The sequence below is a fragment of the Astyanax mexicanus genome, chromosome 17 (assembly GCF_023375975.1).
Source record: "Astyanax mexicanus isolate ESR-SI-001 chromosome 17, AstMex3_surface, whole genome shotgun sequence".
Classification (NCBI taxonomy): domain Eukaryota; kingdom Metazoa; phylum Chordata; class Actinopteri; order Characiformes; family Acestrorhamphidae; genus Astyanax; species Astyanax mexicanus.
Window position 1 is genome coordinate 1,852,501 of NC_064424.1, and position 17,711 is coordinate 1,870,211.

General features: G+C 38.3%; 1 protein-coding gene across 1 annotated transcript in view; it reads left to right on the forward strand.

The window, feature by feature from the left end:
* Nucleotides 1–17,711, forward strand: part of si:dkey-1d7.3 (transmembrane protein 132D) — a 59,121-nt gene that overhangs the window by 23,085 nt on the left and 18,325 nt on the right. Inside the window, exons 3-4 of the mRNA XM_022666513.2 lie at nt 2,432–2,578; nt 9,464–9,638. Of these exons, the coding sequence (XP_022522234.2) occupies nt 2,432–2,578; nt 9,464–9,638 (322 nt within the window). The remainder of the gene's footprint in view (nt 1–2,431; nt 2,579–9,463; nt 9,639–17,711) is intronic.

Here is a 17,711-nt window from a genome sequence, read left to right on the forward strand (position 1 = left end):
TTTACTTTACTTCACTTTGTTAATTTTCCCCCTCACAAGGAAGATGTCTGGCTGACCCACATGGCAACAGTAGGCAATCCGCTGTGCCTTATAGTGTAAAATATATAGTAGATTGTTTGCTGGGGTTAAATGGAGCTAAAAGTTAAAAACCCTAAATTAAAAATAATTATGAACTACTTGTTTTAACTATTTCTTTAATTTTAGAAAGTAGAATAATATATTTTACAAAAAAAAAGCAAAGAAAGCACGTCTAAAAACAGGTTTTACACTGTGAAGCACTAGCATTACTGCTACTGTGAGCTGATCCTGGAGATACAGGTAGTGCATGTTTAAAAGGTGTATAACTAGAGTTTAAAATGATAAAACATGATGTCTGCCGTTCTGAAACATGTGATATAATTGTGTGTTGAGGACATAAGTACATATTTCAGTTTCATTATAAAACTTATCAGACATTTATAAACTCGGATTTGCTGATTTTGCTCAGTTGCTTCATATGAACCCGTTCATGTTGGACTCACTTTAAGTGCGTATTCTCCTCTATAGAGATTCACTGGCATGGCCTTGCTAGTTCTCGTGTGCTTAGAAAAATTACTAGATTGTCTTGCTGGTAGAGAATGGTAGAGAACACCATTTTTTGACACCTTTTGCAGCTATTGCATTTTTTATTTTACAGTAAGCAGCTCTGAGCCAATGTCACAGAGCAGAGCTCAATTATGATCCGCACTGTTCAGATTACAGCGTCTCCATCATTCACGATATTTTTGCGGTTATAAACACGGCTGAAGAGAGAGAGTAGAGACTGACAGTAGGGAGGAGAATGGCCGTGGCGAGAGTGTAAGGCAGTGTGAATGCAGATGCTGAGAGACGGAGCGAGAGACTGATGAGGGGACAGAGGTATTACAGCTCGTCACAGTGATGTCGCGGCTGCCTGACTGTCCGCTCTCGCGCTGCACACCATAAGTTCTGGAGAGTTGGACAGCGCTCAAGACTGGCCCACATCTCGGGCAGGCACGTGGCTCGCTTCCATTATGTGTAAGCCTCGGCGGAGGACGGGGGGACGGTGGGGGGGGGGGACGAGGGGGACGGCGGAGCGTCTGTCAGCTGGATAAAGCTGAAAAAAAACTGCGTTTGGCTTCGTCTTAAGGCTGGAGAGTGGGCTCAGCTCTCAGGACAGAAAGATTAATGTTCCTCACAGTTACACGCTCCTCGCATTGTGTTTAGCTTCCACGCTAAAGCTTAAACTCGCGCGTTTTGAGTGAAAGTGTAGGAAGTGTTTTGGACACAGTGTTCTTCTTTTGAAGACAAACAACTGCACAGAACTGCAGCTCATGGAAATGCAATATATAATATACAGTTCTGTTGACCACTTAAACATGATGAGAAATTATCTGGAATATAATCAAGAGGAAGATGGATGATCACAAGCCATCAAACCACCAAACTGCTCTGGACAAAAAATGAGTTTCTTTGATTTTACCAAATTAAAAACATCTGGAATGTAATCAAGATTGAACTGCTTGAATTTTTGCACCAGGAGTAAAGCAGCATTAAGTTATCCAAAAGCAGTGTGTAAGACTGGTGGAGGAGGAGAACATGATGCCAAGATGCATGAAAAAAACTGTGATTAAAAACAGGTTTATTCCACCAAATTTATTTATTTATTTATTTCTGAAATCTTAAAACATTAGTATTGTTGTTTCTAAATTAATATGAACTTTTGTTCTGAAAGCACTGCTCTGCATCTTATTCGTTATTTTGTTCATTTCTCAATTTCTGCTCTAAATGACAATTTTTTATTTGGAATTTGGGAGAAATGTTGTCTGAATATAATAAAGTTCATTTTACTCCACCATTTACCTACAAATAACAAAATCAAAGAAACTGGTCATTTTGAAGACTAATTTGTCGATTAGTCTACGATGCACCTTGATTTTGGACGTCAGTGTGTCTTTGCTATCGTAACGACGGGAAAAGTACACCTTGCACAGCTCAAAATGCACAAAAAGCATTTACAAATTTTAACTAATATTAAAATTAAAACTTTCCAAATACTGAAGTGCAGAATTATTTAAATCCTGCAATATAAAGTTAATCACAAATACTTGAGTTGATATGTATTGTAGCACCAACGTCTTGCTTTTACACAGCTTTATTTAAGACATAATACTGTTATTCTCACAATATGTATATATATTTAAACCATATCATCACTGTTTCCCAACATACTGTCCACAAAACAATATAGTACACCCCTTCTGTACATAGTGTGCATCGTTAATTTAAGTTAAATTGCTTTTTACTGTGTGAATTAGCCTCCCAGCAGCCCCAGCATGTGTTCAGTTCAGTGTTATAAATGGAGCACTGATGCAACCCTGCAGTCGAGCCATTAGCCTGGTTTTATAACCTGCTATTCCTGTATGTGTGACAGAGCCACGGTGCGGAGAGGCCTGTCCTTCAGCACCGCCAGACCCAGCGACCCTCAGCTGTGGGACATCGCCCTGGACCCGGGGAGAGGCAGCGACCCCCAGACTATCTCCGTCATCTGCCAGAAGAAGAGCGTCTTCACCGGGAAAAGGCAAGCCTTCACCCTCCCCTCATCTGTTACTGTCCGTCTTATGGACATGAGGCTGTTTTAACTTTCATACAGAGTTAGTTTTTATAGAATTGAAAAGCCATACGAGATTTGTGGGTCCTTCTTTTAAAGTGGCAGTCTATAAAGTATAGGAAATTAAACGTTTCTCTGGTGAAAATTAGGGGTGGGACAAAATATTGATATTTCGATATATTGTATTGTTTTAATATGCCTGTGTCTGGTAAAGAAACTGAATTAGCAGGAGCCTGTGACTGGGCAGAAGCCTGTGAACGGGCAGAAGCCTGTGAAAGGGTAGAAGCCTGTTACTAAACTGAAGCCAGTGGCTGGAAAGAAGCCTCTAAAATTGGCAAAAGCCTGTGAGTGGGCAGAAGCCCCCAGTGGCTGGAAAGAAGCCTCTAAAAATGTAGCAGAAGCCAAATGGGCAGAAGCCTGTAAACGGGCAGAAGCCTGTGGAGGGGCAGAAGCCTGTGGAGGGGCAGAAGCCTGTAAACAGGCACAAGCTTGAATTGGCCAGAAGCCTGTGAACGGGCAGAAGCCAGTGGCTAAACGGAAGCCTCTAAAAAGAAGCAGAAGCCTGTGAATGGGCAGAGGCCTGTAAACAGACACAAGCTTGCAATTGGGCAGAAGCCTGTATAAGGACAGAACCCTGTAAAAGGACAGAAGCCTGTGGATGGACAGAAGCCTGTGAACGGGCAGAAGAAATACAGCATATATGTACACACACACACACATTTATTATGGGTATTTCATATATATACAAATATCCAGAGGATAAGATAATATTATTAGGTGACATATATAGAAGCAACACTTCTGATATGTGTTATATATTCCATTTCTGTGTGAATTGTGAAAGTGATCTTATAAAATTGTATGTTTTATTGCCATGATGCTCTAATTTCTGCCATGAGAGCAGCATTTTTCTTCTTCTTCTAAAATGATGGTTATTGAGGGACAGGCTGTAAGGGGGTGTGATACCCCCCTCGCCCCTCCTCCTTCCTGTTTACCTGGTTCTTATTGGAGCAGCTGCTCAGACAGCCTGTTCCCTCTTACAGGTTCCTGTATTAAATGAAGATAAAGTGCTTTAAAGGGTTTTTACAAACAATAAACCAACCATATCTATTCTGAACATGTTTGTTCTTGCTGTTCATATTTTTGACCTGGTCTGGATTTTTGAGCGTTCATGGTCACCTGAATTCTAATTTCCTTCTCCTGTGTCTGATTGCCTAGGTGTGTATTTAAGGCATGCTTGCTTGCGTTTGTGCATTTTTTTATGTTTGCTGTATTTTTTTTTTTTTTGAGCTTATGCCTGAATGTTTGACTTCGTCCCTGCTTTACCCCTTGGTTTTTGTTGTTCCTATTTTTGACCTGGTCTGGCTACTCTTTGCCTAATCTTTTGGATTGCCCTTCTTGGATTGCCCTTCTTGGATTGCACGTTTAACCTGTTTGCTGGTTTTACAAGCATCTGCAAGAAATTTAGCTTCAACCACAAACACAACTCTCCTAAACAATAATTTAGGATTGTTTAGCGAAACAATAATTTTCTTTTAATTACTAAAACCATACCAACCTTATCTATTCTGAACACACTGATATCATATGAGTCACACGATGATTACAGACCTGTTGGATAATTAGAATATGTGCCATAAATGATTCAATTATTCAGCAGCTAACACTGGTTCCACGAGGAGCCCAGAGGTCCAATTAAAAAACATGTGTTTCAGGAATGAAGCTGTTAAAGACCTCTAAACATGCTCTCATTACCTCGCGGCTTCTGTTCTATTCTCTTCAGTTCGTTTCCAAATTTACCCTTAAGCTACTTGTTGCTTCTAAAAACACCGAACAGAGAGCAGAGGATCAGTGTAAATTTGCTTCACAGCAGGAGGTGGATCAGCTTTTTCATACGAACAGATTTGTAATGTTTTTTAAAGACTTTAATCCACCTTAAAAACTACAAATGTCTCGTTAAACACATCCTCTATTTAAACGCCTGGTTTAAACATGTAACGGCTTCACGCTTTCACCGTGCGATTGGGAGTCTGTGGGGAAACGCAGTCATTATTAATGTAAATCGATTTCCGGGAGTTATTTAGGGGAGGAGTCTGTTGGGAAGACGTTCTGAGCGCATAAATATTGTAGGGCTTGTGTATGTTAATACCGTGATTAGGTTTGGTTAACCTTTTGAAATGACGGGTCATTCAGAGGAGCAGGGGGTTATTAATAGAGTCGGGTCAGTCTCAGATATTTGCATTCGTTAATGAAGGCATTACTAGTCAAAGACATATATGCATATATCTATATATTACAGTGTAAAAGCATGTACAGTGTATTGAATGACACTGCTACCCCCTCATCTGTTTAAACACAAAGTATGTGGGTATTGATAGTTACATTTGTGATTAACATCTGAAATAGACATGTTCATTTTCAAAATTGTAAAGGAAGTATGAACAGAGACGTTGTTATTAATAAAAGACAAACTACAGGTTAAATAAAGTCCCTTCTTGTTGAGTTCAGCACAGTTGTTATAATAATCAAAATCATTTAAAAAGCAATAATACAATACAAACATACAAAAAAGTACAGAAAAAGTAAATAAAGAACCAAAATAATTAAAATAAGAAATAAAAGTTAAGAATAAACAAGATTAAGTAACACAGGTACAAGCTGTCTGAAGGCGGTTAGATTGTAAAATAAATATTAAACAATTGCTCTAAAAATTTCGTCTTTACTAAATAATTCCATATGATTTTAACACTTTAATGTGTAATTGCATCATGATGTCATTACATTATTACTATATGAGTGGAATATACATACATCGTTTTAGAAGAAGAAGAAAAATGCTGCTCTCATGGCAGAAATTAGAGCATCATGGCAATAAAACATACAATTTTATAAGATCACTTTCACAATTCACACAGAAATGGAATATATAACACATATCAGAAGTGTTGTTTCTATATATGTCACCTAATAATATTATCTTATCCTCTGGATATTTGTATATATATGAAATACCCATAATAAATGTGTGTGTGTGTGTGTACATATATGCTGTATTTCTTCTGCCCGTTCACAGGCTTCTGTCCATCCACAGGCTTCTGTCCTTTTACAGGGTTCTGTCCTTATACAGGCTTCTGCCCAATTGCAAGCTTGTGTCTGTTTACAGGCCTCTGCCCATTCACAGGCTATTGCCTCTTTTTAGAGGCTTCCGTTTAGCCACTGGCTTCTGCCCGTTCACAAGCTTCTGGCCAATTCAAGCTTGTGCCTGTTTACAGGCTTCTGCCCCTCCACAGGCTTCTGCCCCTCCACAGGCTTCTGCCCATTCGTCTTCTGCTACATTTTTAGAGGCTTCTTTCCAGCCACGGGGGGCTTCTGCCTAATCTCAGGTTTCTGCCCACTCACAGGCTTTTGCCAATTTTAGAGGCTTCTTTCCAGCCACTGGCTTCAGTTTAGTAAAAGGCTTCTGCCCTTTCACAGGCTTCTGCCCTTTCACAGGCGTCTGCCCAGTCACAGGCTCCTGCTAATTCAGTTTCTTTACCAGACACAGGCATATTAAAACAATACAATATATCGAAATATCAATATTTTGTCCCACCCCTAATTTTCACCAGAGTTGTTTCTATATATGTCACCTAATAATATTATCTTATCCTCTGGATATTTGTATATATATGAAATACCCATAATAAATGTGTGTGTACATATATATATAAATATATATATATATATATATATATATATATATATGTACACACACATATATACATACACACATACATACACATACATACATATATATATATACATACATATACATATATATATATATATACACATTTTTTTTCTTTTTGTAATCATGTCATACTTATGTGTAATCAAAGCTTTTTTCCTGCATGTTGTACTATGTAAAAATATAGTCGCTGTCAAATGAAAAACATGTATCTCCAAAACAGCTTTAAATTTTACAGGAGAGAGAAAAAAAACTTCTAAACTTTCAATGTAAAAGGACTTCATTTCCATTTCAGGTCAATTTAGTATTTTTAGTATTTTTAGTAAACTAAAAATCGATACAAATGGAGATACATGTTTTTCATTGGACAGAGACAATATGCATGTGACAAATAGAACATTGAACAATATATATTTTTATAGAGTGCCCTTGTACTGCATGTCCACGTAAATGAAATAATAATCACGTTTTCCATCAGTATGAATGCCTGCCAGACCATTATCCAGCCCTAGTCACCTAATGCACCATCCCTGCTCAACCCCCCACACCACCACCACAGCCACCAGCTCCTGCAGGCCGACCCACTTATCTGTAATCATCCCCGATACATCTGTGCGTCATCCCGGCTTAAAGACCCGAGCGTCCAGCGCATATTAGAGCCGAGATCCAGCGTCTTAACCTCGTATTAACCAGCAGAGAGGATTCCCTCAGCGCTAAGAAACCCATGATACACAGCGGGAGGAGGAGATACAACCGGACCATTCGACCCTCCATCACTAAAACCCTGATTTCACCAGTGAAAAGCTTTACTGCTGCTCCAGAGCACTGAGGGCTTCACTTAGCCTCCTTATTTCTACGGCGGCCAATATTCATTTATTTTATATATAGAAGTACTTTGTAGGTCTATAATTACTGTAGTAGACTGTAGTTCTGTATCAGACTTTATTTTTATCCTCCTTTCACCCTGTTCTTCAAATGCTATCCACAGGATAGATAGATCACCATGGAGCAGTGCTGCTGGCCCAATTCCATTTCACCCCTTTGGCTCTACCACTTAGCCCTACTGCTCTGTTTTGCACAATTAAGCATAAGGGGTAGGGCATCCTTATTCTTGTTAGTCTGGAGGGGTAGGTTATTTTTCATTTTATTTATCATTTTTCATTATCGTTCATTATAGTTCAAACAACCTCACAAGTTTCACATCTGGCCCACAAAACAGTTCATCTCGGTAACTAGCTAGCCAATTTTCGTGTTCCACCTTAAATGGTGCAACAGACAGCAGAGGCTGCAGCATTTAATGTGGGATGGAAATATAAAATAAAATGAAAGCTAATTAAAGCTAATCTCTGAAAAGCTCTGCATCTTTTTGTTGTTATTTCAGCCATTTCTCATTTTCTGTAAATAAATGCTCTAAATGAGAATATTTTTATTTGGAATTTGGGAGAAATGTTGTCTGTAGTTTATAGAATAAAACAACAATGTTCATTTTACTCAAACATAAACCTATAAATAGCGAAATCTGAGAAACTCCTCATTATGGTTCTATTATGGTTCTAATGTTTTTTTATATAAGTACATAAAAACGTATAGCCAGCTTTTTTCTTCAGTAATAATATATTGGCTGAATATTTATATTTGAATCCATTAGAATCCCTCAGATCTCTGTGGGACTGATTGCCATAATGACTTCCATTATTTATATGGATGCATTGCTGAGTAAATCCCTCTAGAGACTCATTATGAAGCATGTATGAGCTTTAAATAATCAATTAATAAGCTGTGATTTAACACCAGCTGTTGATGTTTGGATGCTGTCTGATGCCAGGGGTCTGCTGGGGGTCCTGCAGCTGGACTTCAGCTAGATGATTGTGTGTCCTCTGCCCATAGGACAATGTTGGTGCTCTATTATAGTGATGTTTATTACTATCTGACACCCCACCAACAGTCTATTTTAATTTTAATTATTTTTTCCTGAGTGCTTCTGAACATATCTACACTGACTAAACTGCTTCACTGACTGAATACAACCTAGACTGACGACAACAATCAGACGCTCATCGCTATCTTGGCAGCACAAACCCAACTTTTACATCAACGATAAACAGAATAGTAAATAAAATAACATTGCTGTTCCCGTAAATGAGCTGCTGGAGCTCCTTCACAGCGTCAACCAGCAGCTCAGTTTCCTCTGCTGAGAAGAGTTTGTTGGACACGTCCAGGTAGCTGCACCCTTAAAATAGCAAACCACCAAAGTCAGAGATCACCTGACTCTTAAAGGGAATGAGACAGACGCGTAAGGTGTACTTTTCCCATCGTTGCGATAGCGAAGCAACACTGACACACCCTAAATCAAACTGCATCTATCGCCTATAGATCACTAACATAGGGCCCTGAGCTGTTTAAGAACTTCAGCAAATACAACTACTGCTGTATCTGATTCACTCACTGTACCACCAGCTCAACACACACTAACACCTCATACACCACCACCATGCTAATCACTGCTAATCACTGCTGTATCTGATCCACTCACTGTACCACCAGCTCAACACACACTAACACCTCATACACCACCACCATGCTAATCACTGCTAATCACTGCTGTATCTGATCCACTCACTGTACCACCAGCTCAACACACACTAACACCTCATACACCACCACCATGCTAATCACTGCTAATCACTGCTGTATCTGATCCACTCACTGTACCACCAGCTCAACACTCACTAACACCTCATACACCACCACCATGCTAATCACTGCTAATCACTGCTGTATCTGATCCACTCACTGTACCACCAGCTCAACACTCACTAACACCTCATACACCACCACCATGCTAATCACTGCTAATCACTGCTGTATCTGATCCACTCACTGTACCACCAGCTCAACACACACTAACACCTCATACACCACCACCACCCAAATAATAATAATAAGCTGTAAAAAGCTGTATCTCTATGGTGGTTTTCTATCCTGTGGGTTCTTCTGAGTATTGAAGAACTGTATGAAAATAAGAAGGAGAATAAAAAATAAAGTATAGAGAGAAACAGATAAAGAACTACAGAATTGATGAATATGAATTTTCTGCTTGTTGATGTTTGTACTGTGTCTAATCTCAGGGGTTTGCTGGAGGTCCTGCAGCTGGACTTTGAGACTCAGGAGCAGGGCGACCATTTGGAGAGCCAGATGATCGCGTGGCGTCTAGAGCTGCCAGGGAACATGATCCGGGACGAGGGCACCATGAGGATTTACACCATCCAGAGAGACTACGTCGGCATAGTCCCGCAGATCATGGTGAGCCTTTTTTTTAATATATATATATATACATATATATCCTCTTGGGACCCAGACTTTTGCTTGGTGTGCATTTTTTAATTGAATAATAATTTAGCGTAAATAATTTGTACTCGAAAACTGTACCAATCTGCTCATTTGGGGACAGTATTTTACTTTAACCTTTAAAAAAAAGTCCTTCAAAAGGACCTAAATCATCCTAAAACAAAAAAGGTTTCCTTCTACAGCTTTCTTAAGCTGTCTACAGTAAGTAAACAAACTAGTTTCAAACATAAAATTCATTAAGAGTTTTTATCTGGTGCGTGTTTCTGTCTGGACTGGCTGTAGAAACTTTTGACTGGAATTCCCGCCCTCTTGTTTTCAATCAATTGAAGGCACAGGTAGTGTCTCTAACTCCCTATATGAGGCCAAAGGGTCAACGCTTTAAAAAATGAAGTATCATGCTGCAGAGAAGCAGAAATGTAACGTAGGGTTGTGCCGATGTGCCGATGGTCATTTATGACCCAACATTGCGATGGATGGTAACCATCCCGATGCCACGCCCATTTTTTTGTTTTTCCAGAAACATGTACTGACCTTCTTTAGGTCTCCTTCACCTAAATCTTTAGCAGGGATTGTACAGAAAATTATCAAATCAGGTATATAACTTAAATGAATTAGAGTCAGGGATGAAAATTTAAATACCCTACTGCTACAAATATGCCTAATTGGCATATTATATTATTTATTATTATATTATTATTATGATATTATTTATAGGTTACAGCTTGTCTTCGTTCTTTTTCTACATGTCTGTATTAATTTTAAACATTTTATGTTATTTACGCAAATAGAATAAGCCTGCTCGTTGTGTGTCGGGAAACTTGCTCATTGTCAACCAGTGTTGGGCACCTTACTTTGAAAAAGTAATTAGTTATATTTACTAGTTACTTCTCAAAAAAAGTAACTGAGTTACTAACAGAGTTACTCCACTAAAGTAAACTAGTTACTAAAAGTAACTAGTTACCAGTAAAAGTAACTATTGCCTTACTTTTGTTACTTGGCCCTTAAAAAAAAATGTACAAAAGAAAATAAATTATGTAATTTCTATTATTATTAGAAAAATAACAAACGAAAATAAACCCAAAATGTTGACAAAAATATAATCTAACAAATTTCAAAACGAGCTGTTTCAATTATTTGAAACTGAAACAAACTGAAACTGATATTCTGCATTCTATTAGATAGCCTTCGATTGTGTTTTGAATGAGTTTTTATTTTATATTAATGATTGTTTATTCATTTTAAATATTTTTTGTATTTTATTGACAAAACCCCCCGCGAACGATATCATCGTGCATTGGGATGTTTCACTGTAAAGATAGTCATCTTCCAATTAAGGAGACATCGTCCAACCCTAATGTAACGTCCACATATGAGGACACTGGGTCTCAGGAGGATATATAAATATCTGTATATACCTTCTCACGCTCGTTTGGTCCCATCAAATCCCTGCCAGCTTTACGACTGCATGCAATATCTCTGTTAGCTCCCTTAAGCTTGGTAATTTATCCTTTTAGATGTATAAAATTGATGATAAATCCAGAGTGAACATGTGTGGCTGTTAATGCTGCTGCTGTAGCTGCTGAGGGGCAGCTCAGATGTACGCAGATGTATTTTTCATTTGATGCTTCTGTATAGACGCCTTCAGCTATAAGAGTACAATAACCCATATAAATGATTCATGGGTCTCTCTGAGGAGCTGTGTGTATGAGTGTGTGTGTGGCTCAGTGCCAGCTCTGATGCCCCCCGCCTTTGATCTATCTCTATCTTTGTCATCCCCGGTGTAGGACCTACATCTTCTGATTCATCGATTCAGCCCTATAGAAACTGACGCTAATTTAAAGGATGATTCTCTGTTCATGATTAGACCCGTCTACTCTATTCATTTCATCATATTATTATTATTATTAGTATTTCTAATACTGCACTAAGCATTTCATCAAAGATGCATAAAAAAAAGACACCTTTCTTAAAGTAATCTTTATAATGTGTCTTAAACAAATCTTTTTATTTTATATATCAAATGCATGAACATTTACAACCTCCTAGGACCCGAACTCTTGCATGGCATACATTATTTTTATTTCGCTTTGCAATTTAGGCTAATTGGCACCTGATTAGTGTAAAAAAACAAAGAATTATAGGTAACACTTTGCTTGGATGGTCCATCTTATGGCCTTGTTGATGCTCAACTGACATTCAACTAACACTGAATTGAATGTACATTAAATTGAACTTAACCCTATGTTGAATGTAAATTATTCAAAATATAACCTTAACCCTTAATCAACCCTAAAATCGAACCCTACACCTAACCCTTACCCTAACCTTAACCTAAGATTAAAATCTAACCCTAAACCCAATCCTAAAATATTAAGATAAGCGTTTGGATTAGAGTTGGATGTTGGATTATATTCAAAAGAGAATCATTTACTTTCACCTTTTAGTTCATTTGCATTTAGTAGAGATGCAGTTGAATGTTAGTTGAAAGTCAGTTGAGCATCAAAGAGGCCATCAAATGGACCATCCAAGTAAAGTGTTAAAGAATTATATTTTTAAATGGTGTAGTTTCTAAGAAAAAAAATTTGTTATTTTGTGCCTGAACACAGCAGAGTTCTTTGCCTGAGTGCAAAACAAAAGTAGAAACAACAAATGTGCAACAAATATGGCTCATTTGAAGTGCTGCTTCAACAAGAAGACAAAGTAAAAAACAAACATACTGTATTTACTGTTAATTACAATTACTGTACAAAATTAAACCTGTAGGGTAGGGTAGAATGGGGGGAGAGTGAGGTTAAGCAGGAGTAGAGTGAGGTAGATTAAGAAAAATGAGATGAAGTGAGGTAGAGTAAGAGTAAGAGTAGACTGAGATGGAATGATGTAGAGTGAAGTAGAGTGTGGTAAATCAAAGGTAGACTAAGGGTAGAGTGAGAAGAGTAAGGTAAAGTACAGGTAGAGTGAGGTAGAATGAGGTAGAGTAAGGGTAGAGTGAGGTAGAATGAGGTAAAGTAAGGTTAGAGTTTGGTAGAATGAGGTAAAGTAAGGTTAGAGTGAGGTAGAATGAGGTAAAGTAAGGTTAGAGTGAGGTAGAATGAGGTAAAGGTTAGAGTGATGTAGAATGAGGTAAAGTAAGGGTAGAGTGAGGTAGAATGAGGTAAAGTAATGGTAGAGTGAGGTAGAATGAGGTAAAGTAAGGGTAGAGTGAGGTAGAATGAGGTAAAGTAAAGGAAGAGTGAGGTAGAATGAGGTAAAGTAAGGGTAGAGTGAGGTAGAATGAGGTAAAGTAAAGGAAGAGTGAGGTAGAATGAGGTAAAGTAAAAGAAGAGTGAGGTAGAATGAGATAAAGTAAGGGTAGAGTGAGGTAGAATGAGGTAAAGTAAGGGTAGAGTGAGGTAGAATGAGGTAAAGTAAGGGTAGAGTGAGGTAGAATGAGGTAAAGTAAAAGAAGAGTGAGGTAGAATGAGGTAAAGTAAAGGAAGAGTGAGGTAGAATGAGGTAAAGTAAGGGTAGAGTGAGGTAGAATGAGGTAAAGTAAAGGAAGAGTGAGGTAGAATGAGGTAAAGTAAAAGAAGAGTGAGGTAGAATGAGGTAAAGTAAGGGTAGAGTGAGGTAGAATGAGGTAAAGTAAAGGAAGAGTAAGGTAGAATGAGGTAATGTAAAAGAAGAGTGAGGTAGAATGAGGTAAAGTAAGGGTAGAGTGAGGTAGAATGAGGTAAAGTAAAGGAAGAGTAAGGTAGAATGAGGTAAAGTAAAAGAAGAGTGAGGTAGAATGAGGTAAAGTAAGGGTAGAGTGAGGTAGAATGAGGTAAAGTAAGGGTGGAGTAAGGTAGAATGAGGTAAAGTAATGGTAGAGTGAGGTAGAATGAGGTAAAGTAAAAGAAGAGTGAGGTAGAATGAGGTAAAGTAAAGGAAGAGTGAGGTAGAATGAGGTAAAGTAAAGGAAGAGTGAGATAGAATGAGGTAAAGTAAAGGAAGAGTGAGGTAGAATGAGGTAAAGTAAAAGAAGAGTGAGGTAGAATGAGGTAAAGTAAGGGTAGAGTGAGGTAGAATGAGGTAAAGTAAAGGAAGAGTAAGGTAGAATGAGGTAAAGTAAAAGAAGAATGAGGTAGAATGAGGTAAAGTAAGGGTAGAGTGAGGTAGAATGAGGTAAAGTAAGGGTGGAGTAAGGTAGAATGAGGTAAAGTAATGGTAGAGTGAGGTAGAATGAGGTAAAGTAAGGTTAGAGTGATGTAGAATGAGGTAAAGTAAGGGTAGAGTGAGGTAGAATGAGGTAAAGTAAAGGAAGAGTGAGGTAGAATGAGGTAAAGTAAGGGTAGAGTGAGGTAGAATGAGGTAAAGTAAGGGTAGAGTGAGGTAGAATGAGGTAAAGTAAAGGAAGAGTGAGGTAGAATGAGGTAAAGTAAGGGTAGTGTGAGGTAGAATGAGGTAAAGTAAGGGTAGAGTGAGGTAGAATGAGGTAAAGTAAAGGAAGAGTAAGGTAGAATGAGGTAAAGTAAAAGAAGAGTGAGGTAGAATGAGGTAAAGTAAGGGTAGAGTGAGGTAGAATGAGGTAAAGTAAAGGAAGAGTAAGGTAGAATGAGGTAAAGTAAAAGAAGAGTGAGGTAGAATGAGGTAAAGTAAAGGAAGAGTAAGGTAGAATGAGGTAAAGTAAAAGAAGAGTGAGGTAGAATGAGGTAAAGTAAGGGTAGAGTGAGGTAGAATGAGGTAAAGTAAGGGTAGAGTGAGGTAGAATGAGGTAAAGCAAGGGTAGAGAGAGGTAGAATGAGGTAAAGTAAAGGAAGAGTGAGGTAGAATGAGGTAAAGTAAGGGTAGAGTGAGGTAGAATGAGGTAAAGTAAGGGTAGAGTGAGGTAGAATAAGGTAAATTAAAGGAAGAGTGAGGTAGAATGAGGTAAAGTAAGGTTAGAGTGATGTAGAATGAGGTAAAGTAAGGGTAGAGTGAGGTAGAATGAGGTAAAGTAAAGGAAGAGTGAGGTAGAATGAGGTAAAGTAAAAGAAGAGTGAGGTAGAATGAGGTAAAGTAAGGGTAGTGTGAGGTAGAATGAGGTAAAGTAAAGGAAGAGTGAGGTAGAATGAGGTAAAGTAAGGGTAGTGTGAGGTAGAATGAGGTAAAGTAAGGGTAGAGTGAGGTAGAATGAGGTAAAGTAAAGGAAGAGTAAGGTAGAATGAGGTAAAGTAAAAGAAGAGTGAGGTAGAATGACGTAAAGTAAGGGTAGAGTGAGGTAGAATGAGGTAAAGTAAAGGAAGAGTAAGGTAGAATGAGGTAAAGTAAAAGAAGAGTGAGGTAGAATGAGGTAAAGTAAGGGTAGAGTGAGGTAGAATGAGGTAAAGTAAGGGTGGAGTAAGGTAGAATGAGGTAAAGTAATGGTAGAGTGAGGTAGAATGAGGTAAAGTAAAAGAAGAGTGAGGTAGAATGAGGTAAAGTAAGGGTAGAGTGAGGTAGAATGAGGTAAAGTAAGGGTAGAGTGAGGTAGAATGAGGTAAAGTAAAAGAAGAATGAGGTAGAATGAGGTAAAGTAAGGGTAGAGTGAGGTAGAATGAGGTAAAGTAAGGGTGGAGTAAGGTAGAATGAGGTAAAGTAATGGTAGAGTGAGGTAGAATGAGGTAAAGTAAGGTTAGAGTGATGTAGAATGAGGTAAAGTAAGGGTAGAGTGAGGTAGAATGAGGTAAAGTAAAGGAAGAGTGAGGTAGAATGAGGTAAAGTAAGGGTAGAGTGAGGTAGAATGAGGTAAAGTAAGGGTAGAGTGAGGTAGAATGAGGTAAAGTAAAGGAAGAGTGAGGTAGAATGAGGTAAAGTAAGGGTAGTGTGAGGTAGAATGAGGTAAAGTAAGGGTAGAGTGAGGTAGAATGAGGTAAAGTAAAGGAAGAGTAAGGTAGAATGAGGTAAAGTAAAAGAAGAGTGAGGTAGAATGAGGTAAAGTAAGGGTAGAGTGAGGTAGAATGAGGTAAAGTAAAGGAAGAGTAAGGTAGAATGAGGTAAAGTAAAAGAAGAGTGAGGTAGAATGAGGTAAAGTAAAGGAAGAGTAAGGTAGAATGAGGTAAAGTAAAAGAAGAGTGAGGTAGAATGAGGTAAAGTAAGGGTAGAGTGAGGTAGAATGAGGTAAAGTAAGGGTAGAGTGAGGTAGAATAAGGTAAATTAAAGGAAGAGTGAGGTAGAATGAGGTAAAGTAAGGTTAGAGTGATGTAGAATGAGGTAAAGTAAGGGTAGAGTGAGGTAGAATGAGGTAAAGTAAAGGAAGAGTGAGGTAGAATGAGGTAAAGTAAAAGAAGAGTGAGGTAGAATGAGGTAAAGTAAGGGTAGTGTGAGGTAGAATGAGGTAAAGTAAAGGAAGAGTGAGGTAGAATGAGGTAAAGTAAGGGTAGTGTGAGGTAGAATGAGGTAAAGTAAGGGTAGAGTGAGGTAGAATGAGGTAAAGTAAAGGAAGAGTAAGGTAGAATGAGGTAAAGTAAAAGAAGAGTGAGGTAGAATGAGGTAAAGTAAGGGTAGAGTGAGGTAGAATGAGGTAAAGTAAAGGAAGAGTAAGGTAGAATGAGGTAAAGTAAAAGAAGAGTGAGGTAGAATGAGGTAAAGTAAGGGTAGAGTGATGTAGAATGAGGTAAAGTAAGGTTAGAGTGAGGTAGAATAAGGTAAAGTAAGGGTAGAGTGAGGTAGAATGAGGTAAAGTAAGGGTAGAGTGAGGTAGAATGAGGTAAAGTAAGGGTAGAGTGAGGTAGAATGAGGTAAAGTAAAGGAAGAGTAAGGTAGAATGAGGTAAAGTAAAAGAAGAGTGAGGTAGAATGAGGTAAAGTAAGGGTAGAGTGAGGTAGAATGAGGTAAAGTAAAGGAAGAGTAAGGTAGAATGAGGTAAAGTAAAAGAAGAGTGAGGTAGAATGAGGTAAAGTAAGGGTAGAGTGATGTAGAATGAGGTAAAGTAAGGTTAGAGTGAGGTAGAATAAGGTAAAGTAAGGGTAGAGTGAGGTAGAATGAGGTAAAGTAAGGGTAGAGTGAGGTAGAATGAGGTAAAGTAAGGGTAGAGTGAGGTAGAATAAGGTAAATTAAAGGAAGAGTGAGGTAGAATGAGGTAAAGTAAAAGAAGAGTGAGGTAGAATGAGGTAAAGTAAGGGTTGCGTGAGGTAGAGATCCTCAATAACATTTTAAACCAAGCTACTTCTTACTCTGAATAAATGAATGCACTCAAACCAAGTGCTGAAAAACCTTCAAGAAGCTCAAACCATAATTTACTATTTCAATTTACAGCATTTTACATCGTTTTTGGGAAATCAAACATCGCACAAACCTACTATTCTCCGTGTTAAAGATCAGTGGAGCATCACAGTATATTTTTAAGCAGTTATTTTAGGGTAAAAATGATGCAAACCGCTGCTTTAGCTTCAATAATGAAGCATTTCAGCTAAAAATGGCCAAAAAGGAAATTTTAAATGCCGAAAGATCACATGGGGGTGTTTTTACTCTGAAAACTGTCCTCTGTGGAACACGGTGTTATTCTGAAATTGCTCTCGGGAAGCAGGATTTTGTCCTTAACTATATTTTAGCGAATCACGGTCAGCATCTGTTGTGCTGCGTACAGAGGCTGCTGAACGACATCTGGCGAGGCTAGAAGTTAAATCTATGCTCAAACCTAATCGGCGAGCGCATCAGTCACACGCGTGACGCTCCGCGGCGACATCATTAGAGAGTGTCAGATGCGAAACCCTGTTTTACACACTGCTGAACATGTTTTTAAGACGGGAACGGCTCCACGGGGGGGCTGCCTCCACACGCCAGCTCTTAACTCTGAATTTAGATGGATATAAATGAGGCAGTGTCAGCAGCTGATACGTGATGTACAGGTTTATAGATTTATAGAGTTTTATTTAAAAGCGGGTGGTTTAATGTCATATATAATATACAGTATACAGTATCAGAATCAGTTGTAAAATTGTGATACAATAAATAGTAGGAGTAGAGGTGTGCCATATTTTATTGTACACAATAATTTCACCAACACTTTTAAATATGGTGAACTTATTGATATTATACCCTAAAATATAT